Source organism: Zonotrichia albicollis, chromosome Z, assembly GCF_047830755.1.
Source record: "Zonotrichia albicollis isolate bZonAlb1 chromosome Z, bZonAlb1.hap1, whole genome shotgun sequence".
NCBI classification, from domain to species: domain Eukaryota; kingdom Metazoa; phylum Chordata; class Aves; order Passeriformes; family Passerellidae; genus Zonotrichia; species Zonotrichia albicollis.
In genome coordinates this window covers 77,315,716-77,332,047 of record NC_133860.1, presented here as the reverse complement: position 1 = coordinate 77,332,047, position 16,332 = coordinate 77,315,716, and the positions used below count along the sequence as shown (strand labels likewise).

General features: G+C 36.5%; 1 protein-coding gene across 1 annotated transcript; it reads right to left on the bottom strand.

Annotated features, from left to right (window-relative positions):
* Positions 1–1,903: 1,903 nt before the first annotated feature.
* Positions 1,904–16,035, bottom strand: LOC113460574 (coiled-coil domain-containing protein 171-like). The gene is made up of 8 exons (XM_074533630.1): positions 15,934–16,035; positions 8,905–9,072; positions 7,107–7,295; positions 5,394–5,898; positions 4,539–4,655; positions 3,483–3,709; positions 2,664–2,843; positions 1,904–1,918 (listed from the first exon to the last, which is right to left on the bottom strand). The coding sequence occupies exons 1-8, from the start codon at positions 16,033–16,035 to the stop codon at positions 1,904–1,906; spliced, it is 1,503 nt and encodes a 500-aa protein (XP_074389731.1).
* Between the last annotated feature and the right edge of the window lie 297 nt (positions 16,036–16,332).

Below are 16,332 nucleotides of genomic sequence, written 5' to 3'. Positions count from 1 at the left end.
TTTTCAAGACCGGTGCCTGAGCCTTTCCTTCTTCTCCAGGTTATGGTGTAAATGGTGTGGGGATTAGGTCTAAATCCAAAACTCCCTGAAATCAGCAGGAAGGTCTATCTTGTACCACAGGAAAGGCATAGATCCAAAATGGGTTTCAGTCTCTCCGACAGTGAAGACCCGTACCCTAGGTGATGCTTCTGTATTTACTATAAATAAATTGTATCTGTCTATGAAAAGTTGGCATGGAAACACAGAGAGCAAACAATAATTTCTTAAATAAACAGAATTTTAAGGATCTGCCAAAGATATGTCAGATCAGTAAGACAGCACAGGTATTTTTTGCCAGTTATGTCAGCACCCAGAATTTGAAGAACTATTATGGGATAACTGCATCAAATGGATGCCCTAGTACTTTGAACTAACACTTTTGTTTTTAGAAGACTATCCCTGAATTTAAAAATAAAAGAGATAGATGTACTTTTCTCTTCTAATCTTACATTGTCCAGGGTTAAAGCCCTGCCCTTGGAAGTAGGAATTTAAATTTCTGTTCATTTTAAGTGACATCCCCCAGGCCCCAGGGCTCACTTTATTCCCTGATCAAGGGCACGTTCGGCCTCCTCGAGAGTATCCCACAGCCGCTTCTGGTCCTGCTCCATTTCTTTCAGGAGTTTCTCCTGTTGATCCAGAGCTTGGTCTCTTTTCCTCAGCTCCTCTGCTGCATCAGGGAGGCCCTGCCAGCAGACAGAGAGCAGAGTTACTCTGTAGCGCAAATAAACTTCACTTTATGCCATTGCTACTTACCAATGTGAAGGATAAATTGATTGTAAAGTAGATTTGGACCACTGCATCCTAAGGTTTTATGAATTTCCTAGCAAAAGCATTACTGACCCAGAACCCCCCTAGCATTTAGTATATTTGCTGCATATAAATATTGTTTTGTTAGAAAACAAAATGATTGTAGGCAAAAAAAAAAAAAAAACACCAAAACAAACCCCCATTGAAGACTTTTTCTTAAACTTTTAAAAAAACCCCATTAGCTTAAAAAAAAAAAAAAATTAAAGGAGTCTTTGAAGTGTTTTCTCAGAGGTCTAAAGTTCCAGCAGACTGTAATGTGTGTGTATTTAGTAGTGTGTGTGTATTTACTCCTGTTATTTTATTTACACAAGGACTGCACTATTTGGCTTATTTAATGAAAAGTAATACTCTGGTATAAGAAGAATTTATAGTAATACTCTGGTATAAGAAGAATTTATTTTATATATATATTATAAGAAGAATAATCTTACCGTCGGAGATACTTGGCTTTTACTCAGCTCAGAATATGCGTGTGATTCCAGTCTATTACTCAGCTCCTGAATCCGTTGGTGGTGCTCTTGTAAAAGTAATTGTGCCTCATGCTCACACTGCAAAGCGTTTTGTAACTCCTCCTGTACATTGTCTTTGTTGATGTTCTGGAAAGAGAAACAAGTTGTGCCTGATTCTGAAACTATACTCAGTGGTTTCCCTACCATTGAGTGAGTTCCACTTGCAAACATATCAAATTCTAAAATAAATGCATGCTTATGATTAGTATTGAGGTTTTTTTAACATGAAGACATCACTGAACAATAAGATGGCAAACCAGTTAATTGCTGTGTTTTTTATAAAGAACATTCATGTAAAGTCTTGCCATTCATTATTCTATTCTAATTAACACCATGGGATGCAAAACTTCAGTATTTAGAAGGAAAAATATGCAGATCAATGTTCAGAATTTTAGTGGAGAGCTTATTAACCCTTGTAAACACCTTTGTGGACTGTCCTTCTTGTCCAAAAACTGTTCCAGAAAGAAATAATTCTTCAAAGAAAGTTGTCATCTGCATTTCAACTACAATCTAATATGTGATAATTTTCATCTAACAGTCCAAAACCACTAAGGGCATAAAACCTGTTAAGAACAAAACTGAAGATTATTAGATATTTTTGAGCTTAAAAAAAAAATCCATTTTACTAGCTAAGAACAGGAAGGACAATGGGTGAGACATCATCTAGCAGATATTCTTTGCTTAGAAGTGTTTGGATTGGGACCCCCTGACAGGTTCTACCAACTAGGCTTCAGGTTAGGGAACCCACAGTGTCTCAGTAAGTCAATCACCAACAGCAAAAGGCTCAGGGGAATTTTGTGCTACTGAGAATATAGACAAAAGCTTTTTTCCCCCCGCCGTAAAGTTACTTCTTCAGGGAAACAGACCTGCTAAAATTTGCTTTGTATTTATTATAACATTCATCAACATCCATACAGAGTTTAAACTGCTATGTTTATATTTCATTAACATTCTTATTGAATACCCTCATTCCCACTGACTTTATTCTGTTAAGTGAAATCTTCTTTTAGGATATATAAATCAGATCAACATTTCCAGCAAATGGGAAAACCTGGATTGCTGAAGACCAAACTCTAATTTATACAGGATACCTCCTTCTACAAATCAAAAGATAACTCCAGTGGAAAAGAGATATTTCTAAATAAATCTGTCTTCTGATTTAGTGGCATTTACAAGGCAAGGTTTCTGGAAAATTCTGTTGAAAGTAAATCAATTTGATGCTTGTTTTCCAAAAGAACACAAATCAAAAAATGTGTAGAAAGGAGAATCTCTTTTAAGCAAGAGAGCCTCCAAATCAAATGCACTTACTTGCTGAACTTCACTTAATTGGGTCTGCAGTCTGTGGGTTTTTTCAGCATCTTTTTGCATCTTGTTCAAAGCCCATCGGCATTCTTTAAGCTGCAGGTACAGTGAGCGGGACTCTACTTCTGCTGCATGAAGCCTTCGTGAAAATTCAAATATTTCTTGCTGCAAAGTTGCTATGTTTCTCTGTCAGCAAACAAAAACAAGTTGATGGGCTATAAAATCTGCTATTTTAGCAATAAAATAAATAATATTTAAGACTCAAGAAAAAGAAGACAAAACATAATTTTTTCCTCCATCTCAAAAAGACATACACAAGGACTAAAGTTTGAACCTGTCACTTACCAAGGGTAACTGCAAATTCTGTTTAAAAGGAAGTACTATTTTCACCTAAGGTTTACTATAAAAGATTATTAGAGAAAGAGTTTATCCTTTCATTTTGGTTAAAGGAAAGAAGGTTATCTTTACTGAAAGAAAGGATGGTAAACACGAGAAAGTAGAAAACAATAATAAAAAGCAACCTTAACATTTACATCAAGTCAAAAGCAAATTTGTGCTTATAAGCTAATACAGATCTGATCGAACTTAAAAAAAAATCTTTTACTTGGATACACTAAACCTCCTCCAAAAATTCTTTCTCAATAAAAGAAAAGACCGATTCACACCCTACTGTGTGACAAATCAACTTCTGAGTGTCCATATAGTAGCACTTCACTGTCATGGACTCATGACCAGTCTGAAACAAAATACATGCTGCTATCAAGGGAGCTTCACTGTTGCTGTAAACCTTCTGTTTCCATGAAGGAGGACTGTAAGTCTGCTTACTGTGCTGGGCAGTCTGTCATGCAATCCAGCTTCCAGGGCCTGGGCATTTAGTCTGCGGAGCCCACGAGCCAGCCTGTCTATCAGGGAGTCCCTCTCCAGGAAGGCTCTGCACCCACGAGTGCTCCCTTGAACTGTCTCCATCAGAACGCTCAGGTTGTCCATCACTTTTGCAAAGCAGTTCCTGGCTGTGCCGATCAGCGAGTTACTAGAAAGCCACACCTCTGAATCTTTAAGAAAAAAACAACAAAAAGGAAACATGAAGCAGGTTATTAGTTCCCGTTTCTTGTAATATCACGTTCGTTTTCACTTATACAGGATGGAACCTGTAAATATTCTGAAACACAGAATGCTGAATCTGAAACATTGTTCAAACTTTGCTTTTAAAGGATATGAATTCAATTTATTGAAAAGAGCATGATCAAAGAAGAAAGTGCCTGAAACTGAATCTAAACACACTTGATTCAACGCCAACTTTTATACCAATTTAGTGTTTAGGCTTCTGGAAAATGCATCACCTTGTCTTTCTCCTGCTATTTCCCTTTATTCACATAAATTATCCCTCTTCTGCTATCCTTTTTTCTGTGACAAAAATGTGGGGACTCTAAAACTGCAGGTTAATAAATAATCAGGGGTGGCGTAAATGCAGATGAATCAAGGGAACCTGTATCAGTTCTTACTGTAAATAAACTCCAGAAACAGCCTTCTGCTTCCATGGCCTCTATATACCGAAAGGATAAAATATCCTATCAACTGTTTAAGAAAATTAATCTGTTCCAACAGTACAGAAATGTGATCATTCAGAGAATGTAGAAAAGGATTATTATTTTAGCCTGCAATAAAATTACTCTTTTAGGGAAACAGCCCCACTTAAATTTGTATTGACTAGCTCAGGACATAACCTCTAGTCAAAGGTGTCTATCATAAATATTCAGAAATATCTCTTCAGAGCTATCCAAACAAAATAGCTTAGATAAAATCATAAAAATGGAAATTATATGACCACCCTGACTTATTTTTAAATATATTTCTGCTACAACAATATACAGTTAAAATTACCTTGGTTGCTGAGAACACCCTCCAGATCTGAGATAGAATTGATCATCGCAGTATAGAGGTTAGAGCTACACAACCAGTTAATTGCTTCAATACAGTCAACTCCTTCCTCTCCAAAACCTGTGAAACAGAAGTGCAGCTAGCAGGATAAATAAATCACAAAAACATGGCACACTGCTACCTCCAGCTCTTTAAGAAATTAACCAAAAATAAGCATATAAACAAGAAATTAGTCAGGACAATTTAGACTGTTTGAGGCATGCTTCCAGAATGACATTAAAAAAAAAAAAGTAAATGAATCTTCTAATTTGCAAAACATTTTTAATACCATTTATCCTTGCAGAGAGAAATATAAACTGATCTGGCAACAGAAAGGGGCAAATAGACATAATCTCTAAAGAAAATTTTGAAATCCTATGCTAATATTTTACCTGAATCAGAAAGCAATTTTTGTGGGTTTTTAGGAAATAAATATTAAAAATTATTTTTAAAAAAAGAGGAAATACCTTTTCCAAAAAAAAAAGGAAAAATCGTTTAGGAACATTGCAAGATATTTACCACAAGGAAGATGCTGTAGCACCTAGTTCTAAAATCCATAACACAAATATCAAAAATATCAAATAGTGTTGAGTTCATGACCATAAGTGAACTTTTACCTGCAATTATTAACCTAAGACTAGGCATTTCCTCTTAGAGAGAAATGCATTTGTCAAGCAATATAAAAAACATAAATCCATAAATAACATTTGTCAAAATGTCATTAAATATGTTTTTATGCCCCAGCAATAAAAATAATATTCCTCTTTGTTATTCCCTAAGCGTGCAATTTGATGTAACTCTTTAAAAACATTCACTTACGTGTCACAGGATGCCTGCCTCTGGATTCTCCCAGACAAACTTGAATTCCAGGGCTTCCTCTGCACCCGTCTGACCAGACGAAAAAGGTACAAGAATATCGGGCCAGACCCCTCAGCCTGTTGGCAGCCAGAGCTACAATCACAGCTCTTCGGAACACATAAGCCAGGTTCTTGGCTCTTCTTTGCCTTATCCTGACTGCGTCCTGGTTTCTTTCCATGACAGCAGGGAGAGCATAAAGGAGGCTGACGATCTTGTGGTTCAATAGTTGTTGCTGGTTCACCTGTTCCTGGAGAATGTCTCTTTGGCAAGACATGGCGCACAGTCGGGCGTAGAGAGAGCACAGGGCCCCTGATAGCAGTGCACAGGCTGCCAGCAGGAATGAGCGTGCCTTGAAAGCATCTAATAATGAATTTTTCAAGGTATTGTTTTCCTGGGCCAGTTTGTCAGAGAGTTGTTCAAGGCCATAGAGTTTTTGCCTGTTTTTCTGCACCGTTTCTTCACATTCCTGCGACAGAAACAAACCAAACTATAATGGACAAAACATTAACTACATGGTTTTTAACTAGAGAAGAATGAAAAGAAAATTTAGCTTTGCCATTCAAATGATGCATTAAAGGAGCAAAAGTCATTAGTAATAATCGTGATGAAACTGTCTCTTCCAGTAAACAATTACAGAATAAGATGTATGAAACAAAAACAGTGGTAGGAGGGAAATTTACATGATAATCAATTGCAAATGGACTCCTGATTTCTGAAAACAATCCACCAACACCGTGACAGTTCACAGAAGGTCCAACACCACCTGTCTGCCCAAAATACAGTTCTATTAATTGACTTAACAATAATAATAACATCCTCCAATTTCAGAGAGAACACTGCTGTACCAAGCAGAAAGCCAGTGTAAGTGAGAGGAAAAACAAGGAAGTCTGGAACATGAAAGTTGACAGATTGAATTTTTCAGCATGCAAAGATTTCCAGTCCTGAAATCTGCATCAAATACAGCATTATTCTGTAAAGTAAGTTGCAGTAACTCACAAATAACAAGGGACATCTATTTCCTTTATTCACTATGCTTTTAATTGAAACAGGTATGAAGGAGTGTGATGATAAAGATAGTAAATGGTGGTTGTGGAATAACAGGGAACATTTTGGATTACAAATAACTCATCTAACAAGGAGTGACAGTTTCACACTTTTAGGCCACTCCTCACTGTAGTATCAGAAAAACAGAGTTGCTTAACACTGTTGAAATCTACCACTGCTCTTAGGGTCAGTACATACGTAACTAAATTTATCCCCAGGTGATACCACATTATTGTTATTCTATACAATCTTTGCAAATGGTGCTGCTGAAAAAGTAGCTGCTGCTCTCAGTAATTCTTAAAACAAGCAAAGTTGATCTTACATCTTTAACATTCTCAGAAAAAGAATATAGCTATCTGCACATGAAATCAGGCTTCTCAGCTGGGCCTGAAGACTAAATTCTCTTCAACAAATTATTCATCAAAGTAATTTATTTCTTATTTTAAGTGATGTTAATATTAGCACAGGGATGGGTTGTTTTGTTGTTTGGTTTTGGATTTTTTTAAACTTTAAATGTATACTAAAATTCCCAAATTCCCAATTGACCTTTAACTGCTAAGAGGCTTAAACTATTGAAATAATCCATTCCGTTTTTAAAGAAAAAAAAATTAGAAGTTCACAGCACCATACCTGTGATCTTGCATGAATTTCTGCAAGGGCGTTTGAGTACTGCTGTTCAAGATATTGCTTTTCTTTCTGCGACCAGTGTTCCTGTGCTTTTAACTGTTCAGACATTTTCTCCAAAGCATCCTCCTGGTTCTGCTGAAGGTCGTTCATAGTGTCAGTCTTGTGCTTGCAAATAAATTCTAGGTAAGATATCTGTGTGACAAGCATTTAAGAAGAAATTATTATTTACCTTTTCACTTTAAGTTAAGCACAAACTATTCCAGCATAAAATCTAAACTGCAGTTTTTTCAATATTTTATTAAAACTAAGTAAAACCCTTTCATGACAGATAAATTACTTGGTTCTCAAAACAAAACTGAAATATATTTTGAAACAAAGTATTTTATTTGGTTTCGGTTTTGCTATCTTCTACCACCTTGTCACCCTCTTCAGGCAGGAAACCTGAGCCAGACACTACATATTTTTTTTTTTTTAATGATTGTAATAAATTTTAGTAAATTATTAATCCAAATATATCTTTGAGAAGTTTGTGATGATTGCAAACAATAATTAAAACATAGCCTTAAATTTTTTGTTTGTTTGTTTGTTTGTTTGTGGTTTTTTTTTCTTTTGTTGAAAAGTCAAGACATTCCAGATTATTATTAAGTTTTAAAACAATTTCAGGGAATTCTAGCACAGAGAATTTTTTCCTTAGAAATAGCTCATAAGTTTATGATGTATTTTCAACAAATATGAAGGGATTCATGCTTGTGGTTTAACACTGCACTTCTCATGCAAGCTAAATGGAGGAATGAACCAAGCCAACAACGATCCCCAAATGCACACACCTGGACTTTCTGTTCCTAGAAAATATCAAGATACTTCCAGATAGATCACACTGAATTGTGTGGAAAAAAAAGCTTTTTTAGCACAGTCTAAAATCCCAGAAAAGCTGCTAAGTACATGAGAAGAACCCTAGAGACCTCACAATCAGTCTTAATAACAGTCCTTAATTAAAAAGCAAGCAACAATAAGACACAAGCCCTACAAACACTGCCAACAGTGTTCACCTTCCCTTCTCTTTCCTCATCTACTTCAAAAGAGAAATAAACCAGAACACAAAGTGATGCCCTAAAGAGCTCTTTAGGCATAGCTTAGCCTCTGGAGCCAGCTGAGTTATTTTAGAAGGGGCTTTTTCCTTCCTAAAACCACAAGGTTTTCTGGGGAGAAACGCCATGTAAGCTCATTTGCTTCAAAACCTTTCAGAGAAGTACAGCTCCTCCTTCATACAGATCCTGACATGTTTTATAATAGGTATTTCTGTTTGTTTCTGAATAAAAATGTCATAATCCAAAGTTACAATTAAACAAAAAAAACCCTCACTGGCACTCTTTCAAATAGTACATCTGAATCATAAACACATAATTAAAAGGTGATATTCCTTGAGAAAGTGTATTTTGCCTCTGGATTATAGTAAAATATAGACTTGATTTATGACTGTAAATGACTATGTTCAGTGAATTTCTTCATCAGTAAGATGAATTTATTGTCTTTTAATTAGGTCCCTGTGGCTTCTATCAGATTGCCCTTTCAGAATATCCTGCACAGATGGTGGAACTGGGAGACTTGATGCACACTCCACTCACATCTAAATGCCCCTGGCAACAAACTGAGCAGTGGACAAGCCATAATTAATGGTGCTCATTTGTTAGTGTCCAAATCCTTTTTTGGGGGGATGAATATCAGTCCTTTTTAACGAGACTGCAGTGTGAATAAATGTCACTGAGCTCAGCAGAGGCAGCTGATGCCTGGGGACGCTCACCCTCTGGTTGGCCTTGTTGAAGTTCAAGACCAGGGCTTCAACATTCTCATGCAAGAGTGCACAAAGCTCTGTCCAAGGTAATTCTTCCAGGGGGACGTTTGTCTGTCTGGAAAGCACCTGGGCATTTGCCAGGGTCTGGTATAAGTTCAGGAGGATGGACATCTCCCTCTGGAACACAAGAAAAAAATTAATTGCTGTAGCTAGGCAATGTTAAAATCAAAAGAGATGCATCATGTGTGTGGTAGCAGCGCTGAGCACAGCTGGAAACAAGCCCTCGAGGTTCATTCTCACAGCTTTACAAAATTCCTCACTTCATTTCTAATAATTGCAGCCATAATATTGCATAATATTACAGGAGAGTAAGAAAACAGATTTCACAAAATTTATCTAGTTAGACACAGTATGTAAATAAAGTATGTGAGTAAATCCCAGTCCTGTGGGGGCCACAACCATGACCTGGCAGCTAAAAATTTCCATGCTCTTAGTGGATGCAATTCATTCACCCATGTTTATACCTTGAGGTGCCTCCAAATTGTGCCCCAACACTTGCACAGCACACAGAAAACTGTCCATTTGTCTTGGCAGCACCATAGACTCTAAATTCCTTTAAAAATTTGTTTTGTGTGTATTACATCTGATTAATCAGCTGGCCAAAATGGGCCTACAGCTCCATCAGTCAAACTCCACAAGCCATGCCTCATTTATTTACAGTGATTTTAATCAGTAGTATATTAAATTGATTAAAAAGAAATTTTAGCAACAACAGCATGCAGTAGAAATTCAATTGTTCATACTTTCAGTTCATATAAGTGCCTTAGAAACTTTTTTAAGTTAAGATAATAGAAAGCTGTTTCTCAAATGCTGTATGAGTACAGTCAGAGATCAATATAAGATTATCAGACTAGACTGGAAAGGACATATTCAGGAAGCATAAAAATGGTATAAAATATGGAAAAATACTGTACAGGTCAAGAAAGCAGGAGGGGAAAATGAATGGAAGAGAACACACTGGCATTTTCACACAATTTAAGCATAGGTATAGCAGAGACTAACAGCAATATATTAAATGTTATCTACACTTAGTTTCTGCTACAGTCTTCTGCTTTTTCATTTTGGGAAGCAAAATCAGAGCTGTCTTAATGGAGTAAACAGGACCACATACAGGTACTTCTGCTTTCCAAACAAATACAAACAGCTTTGGGAAAATGCAAAGCCATCCAAGGCAATAAATACCTGATCTCATATGGCAACCCCTAATACAACTCTTCCAAAAATGAACACTTTTATCACCTGCTCAGGACTGTCTTGTGGTTTGAAATCCTTTGAGTAAAACAATTAAAGCAACCAGCTCTATGAATATGACAGTGAGACAACCCTTTATTTTTTACCCTTTCAATAATATAACATTGATTTTGAGTCTACCATTAAATACTGTTTCCATTAAAAGAAATCTTGATCATGAATGGAATCTTGTCCATAATTCTTGTCGTGTCATATATTTTACTAAGGAATACAAATAAAAAGGAAAACTCCTGCCACAGCAACAGCTAGCAAGCACTTTAGATTAAGCAAGAATTTTAGTAAAATATTTTCAGCTTGCAATTGTGTTTTGTAGTTATAAATAGCAAACATTAATGCCTGTAGTTAGGGCAGACAGTTGCTTTTCTCTGTATGTATTCCTTTTGTGCCTGATGAAATTACTTTTTCAGGCTAACTAGGCCAGCAAATGTCTTTTAATACATTAATGCTTGCATGGAAGAAGCTGTTATTCTCCCAGAAAGAAAAAAGAAGATCCTGATTTTATTTGTCTCCAGCTTTTGAATCACAGATCTGCCTGGGCAGTGGACAGCACTGAGAAAAAATGTGGAATCATTCCATCAACTGAACAAAAGACACCCACAAATCTGAAGACTCTCTGATGCAGGTCTCTGCTCCTGTCCACAGGGAACAGACCTCATGTACCTTCCATGCTCAGGGCTCTGAGAGAGAAAGACGAGAATTTTCCAAGCCACCAGCAAAAAAATATTTATATTGCTAAGAGTAGAAAGAGAGCAAATGTTACCACACTATGAAAAGAGAGATTTTCTAAACATGCTGACAACTTTCCTTTTTCCCTGCTGCTATGCAAAACAATGACAAAATTGTTATTCAAGGTGCAGCTGGGTAAAGACAGTAGAGAAGCCCAAAGTGGTCACATAAGAGGAGAAAGTTTTCAGAAAATAATCCAGCGAAATACATCCAATGTGCCAAATCCACAGCAAAACAAGTAAAACACAAAACAACAACAAAAAAATCCCCTCTGCTTTTCCACCTGAAAGTTTGAAACCATTTTCAAGCAATTTTTACAGTCAAATACTTGCACTAAAACTAAAAAGGTGTATGAAATAGAAATAAGCATTTCTACAATGGTAGCTAATGAAACTTGACAAAAAGGTTAGGTAGAAAGAACATGCTTCACATGATATGATAATCAACATCTACAAAATGCCTTAATTAGGAATGCCATTACATCCTACCCATACTTTAAAAATATTTTCAAATTAGCTTCTCCAAGTCATTGGCTACATTTATTCATGTAGTAATTTTTTTTAAAGGTAACATAAGAACAAAAAGGGTGAGAGAATGGCAGAGTTCTTCCGCAGCTCAGCACAGCAAACACAGAAAATCCTCACCACAGTAAATATTTTGACAGTATGTTTTAAAACACCTAAACAATGTGTGTCACTTTTTTTTCCCTTACTATTGAGCGCTTTTTATTTGTATTTACAATTTACTATTGAGGATTTTTTTCCTTACTATTGAACCTTCATGCAGGCTGAAGCTGTCTGGAGGAACCACTAATGTGGCGTTGGGATCTTGAGCTCTCCTCATTGCCTCAACCTTGTCTTTCCATTCCATACCGTAGGTTATATGCTGTCTTGGTGAACTGGAAAGTTTCCACAAAAAAGATACTTTAACCAAAATTACTTTTGGCGAATGCTCTATGTTATTTTAAATGATAATCAATGGATATGGCAGATACCACTTTAGCACATCACATGGATCCTGAAGCTGCTGGCCTTTTTTAATTGAATGAAGAAATTTATTTTCCTTCTAAGAAAGATTTTTCAAGAGGTTATATTTTCAGTTACCAAGCCTGGTGTCATGCAATTCATAAGATTATTTGGATGTGGCCTCAAAGTTACATATAACAAACAGAATTCATCATATTTTAATTAGCACAACAGCTGTCTTCAGAGAGACCATGTCACATCTTGCATCATCAGCCCTGATTTCAAGTACAGTTCTTGCTCTTAAGATTTCCACATGCCTGACCCTACTCTGGTCTGACTTTGAAAGCAAGCTACCCAGAATTTTAATCTGTTCTTGTACTGTGTCAGTCAGGAAAACAGATATATCAAGAGCCTGGCATGACTAAGCAGGCAGCTGATGAGGAAACTACAAGGCAAAACAACAGCATAAACGACACAGAAGCACAGAGAGGGAATCCAAGGAAGAATTTTAAAAGATTGCCTGAGTATTTAGGCATGATATCAGGAAAGCCAAAAGCTTGCTTAAAAATGATGTTTGCAAATTTTGACAAAGGTTTTTCCAGCTCAAGTTTTAGGTATCTTAAAAGCATGTCCATAATCATGAATCTTGAATGAGTTGCTCGGGCCACAGACTTCCTTTCTTCTGGGGAAACTGATTTTTTTCCTTCTCCACTACTCCTTGTGTGAGTAAGTCAAAAGAAACACCTGTGTATACAGACCCAAATAGTTCTACGCTGAAAGAGAGGTCACGCAAGTTCTGCTGCCACAGGCACAGCAGACTGTGCGAGGCAGGAAACATCCCAAGAGATTTCCTGTGCTCTCACACTTTTCAATATTTTTTAACCATTTAAAGCTTTCTACAGTCATTCAAAAGTTGAAAACAAAGATTACCCACTATAAATGATACCCAACTTCTTGACAGGAGTCTTAGAGATCCAACTGACTCACTGAAGTGGAAAACAGTGTTTTCATAATAATATAAGAATTGGACACCTTTAGGATATCTACTGGATATCTATTCCTACACTCACCCCAAACACTACTGGAGGCTGGACCCTACCATAAATATGATTTTCAAAATTTTTGGTTTGGCAAATAATCTGTAGCAGGCCAGTTATTATCTGTACCATTCACAATAGCTTTGGTTACTGATATGGGCCTGTTGTTAATGGACTGCCAGGTTCTGAACCTTTAGCTTGGTTTGGCACATTACCCTAGAATTTTCTGCTGACTGAAAATTGCAGGGAATTTTCTATGAGCTGTAGAAAACTACGAGTTGTACTCAAGCTGTCTACTGCCATTTTGGAATGGATTTAAAAGGAAACTTACGCTTTTTTTCCTGTCTCAAGAGTATTTACTGGCTCTCTGAAATCTTCCCTTGCTACCCCTTCTGACAAAGCTTCTCTTCTGCGGAGCTTCTCTTCACTCAAAAGGTCTTCGAGTTCTTCAATTCTCAACTACCAAGTGTTAAGAAAGCAGTTAAGGGAAGTTAGGAAAGACTACCATGGTCTTTAATGCTGTTCACTGCTCTGTTCTGCTTTTTACAGGTTAATATATTCTATTAATTCTGTATGGAATTAGAAAGCATTGAACACACATAGAAATGTATTAATACATAGAGTTCAAAACAGAGAGAAATAGATATGCTGACCAAAAGCACATTTTGTTGTCCTTGTGTGGTGTTTGGATTTTCCTGATCTCAACTATTTATATTACTGAAGTTTTCCAGGGGAATTCTATTCATTAAGTAGGCTCATAAAAGTGTAGGATAAACAGTAAAAGCTACACTTGCACTCAGAGCAAAGCTCATGTGGAGCCTATTCATGTACATAAACAAGGAAGAAAACCTGCTGTGTTCTTCACCCAAAGAAGATAAATCTCTAACTTCCAGGAATGTTACCTTTCCCTTTGTATGTTGTAAAAGTAGAGAAGGAATAAAAAAACCTGCATCATCATTATTTATTTAATCATCACTTCAGAAATCCAAGCGCCTGTACTTAGAAAAAGTAATAAAAAAATAGCTGACTGAAGAAGTGGAAATGCTTTTTTGTGTTCCTCAGAAAATAAGAAAATAATAATGAAATTCCCTTTTGTTTTCTCATTTAGTTTTTCAAAATTCCACTGTTAGTCAGTACAAGATCACTCAGCAATCATCTTCCAGGTTTTTCACTTTTTTTTTTAATAAATCCTAATTGCTTTAATGGATCAAACCCTGCGTGACACAGTTCAGTGATACAAAAATTTAATATTCAAGTATACATATCGCATTTTTTCATATATTCAAACTTTTCTGGTAACAGCAGATGTAATAGCTGAAATGTACTCTGAATAATTACATTTGGAACTGCAGTCTCAGGGTGCATTAATATCTCACACCTAGAGAAGTTGGGCAAGTACACTCTATCTCTGAAATTACCTAAGTGCCAAATCCAGAGAAATAGGACAGAATATTTTAGCAGTTTAACTATTGTGAAATATTTCCTTTCCCCTCACTGTTTCAATGCTACTTTGAATTCTAAAACATAAGAATGTGACATTTTATTTTGATTCTATTAACTTGACAGTTCCCTGGAAATAAAGGAGATGTTTTTCTATTACCTTTTACAGTCTTGACAATCATTGCAAAAACATCTACTCAGTGTTTTCACTGGAGCAAGGAAATCTTAACATTTTTGGAAGACTGCACCTTTACAAGTCCATCTTCTATTTTACTGCAAACGTCTACCAAATATTTATTCAAAAGTTTACCTGCATGACATTTGTAGTGTATTTACATTCTGCATGTGCTAGTCTTGCTGCTGCAGCATCATCCTCCAGTTCCTTTATTTTCACTGCAGATGCCTAAAAGTACATTTTAAAAATATCTAAGTCCAGAAAGATGATAACATCATGCAAAGACAACTTTATTTGTTCAGTTTATTAGGTGTCCATAAACCAACCTCTGGTATCTGAACTACTTGCACTTTGGAACTGTGAAAACTCATGTCAATAAACAAATGAAAGGAAATCATTACATATCCAGAATATTAAAGTAATATTTTCTATTTAGTTAAAGAAATTGATGTAGGATTATGCTCTTGCTACAGTTTTTATAGTCACAGATACATGTCTCTACATAAATGCCTGGGCATGATATTTCAATTGAAAAAAGGTTTTGAGCAAAAGCAGTATAGAGCTGCTATAATAGAACTTCACATGAAATTTTAATTACATTGTTTCCTATCAAAAACATCATCTCACTTTGACTGATGATTGATTTGAAAAGAACAATACACCCCAAAATGACTTCTGCCTTCAAGTGATGCCACAAAGATGAAGAAAAGGACATTAATATTAAAAGTAATTTAAGACACTCAAGGTTACACAGATACAAGTAAAGTCATTGATTTTGGACAGGTAAAGCAAAGTAGCAAGTATGTGAGACTGAATCCTAACTCTAAGCACTTCAGTTAGGGAAACTTTAACTGAAAAATAAATAAATAAATAAAATTTACATACAAGCTGTTGGCAATAAATTTAAACTCTGTATAAGCCCACACATTCACAAAAGGAAATAATTGAGAAACAGAGATCTGTGGAAGGCCTATTAAAGAAAAAGTCACAGCACTGAGATCACCAAACCCCCTCCACAAAAGCACCAGCCAAAAGGCTTAAGCTTTGCCTCCTCCAACAAGACCTATCTGCTTAACATGCTTAAATAAAAAATTTTTTAAAACTCATAAATCCTGCACAAATACTTCCTCTATACCTCTATATTGCTAACATTGCTTTCCCAGTGACATAAACCCCTTTCCGTCGGCAGTTCAAACACCACTCTCAGGTCGGGCTCACAGCATTCACCTGCGCATCCACATTTCCTGCGAAGTGACACTCCACATTTTGTTAACCAAACACAGGGCACTCATAGCCTGACTCAGAGGTTTCACCCCTCAGAAATGAGACTGCTCAGTTGTGCCAGTGCTTGCTGAGGCTCCCAGCAGCAGGCAGAAAGCTTTACCTCCAGTTCTTTGAGGAGCCCCTCCTGCCGTTTGTTCTTGATTTCCAGAGTGTTGGCCTGGAGTCTCAGCACCTTGGCGCAGCCATTGTTCTCTGCCTCCATGTCCTTCAGCTTCTTGGCAATGCTTTGCAGGGCAGCATTAGTTTTCTAAAGGTAAACAGGTAAAGGAATAGATAAATATGCCAAGAGGCACTTTTTCTATGATAAAGTATTGCAGTTGAGAGTTCAACAGAGAAATGGAGACTGCATCAGAAGATGATGTTAGAATTTTAAAATCTACAACGCCAGCACATGTCAACAGAAGTGTTTACCCAACAGCAGACATGCTTTTGATTCACCATCAAGAAATCTATGTTGGCCTAAAAAATCACTGTGAACATGATCTTCTGTGGTAATACT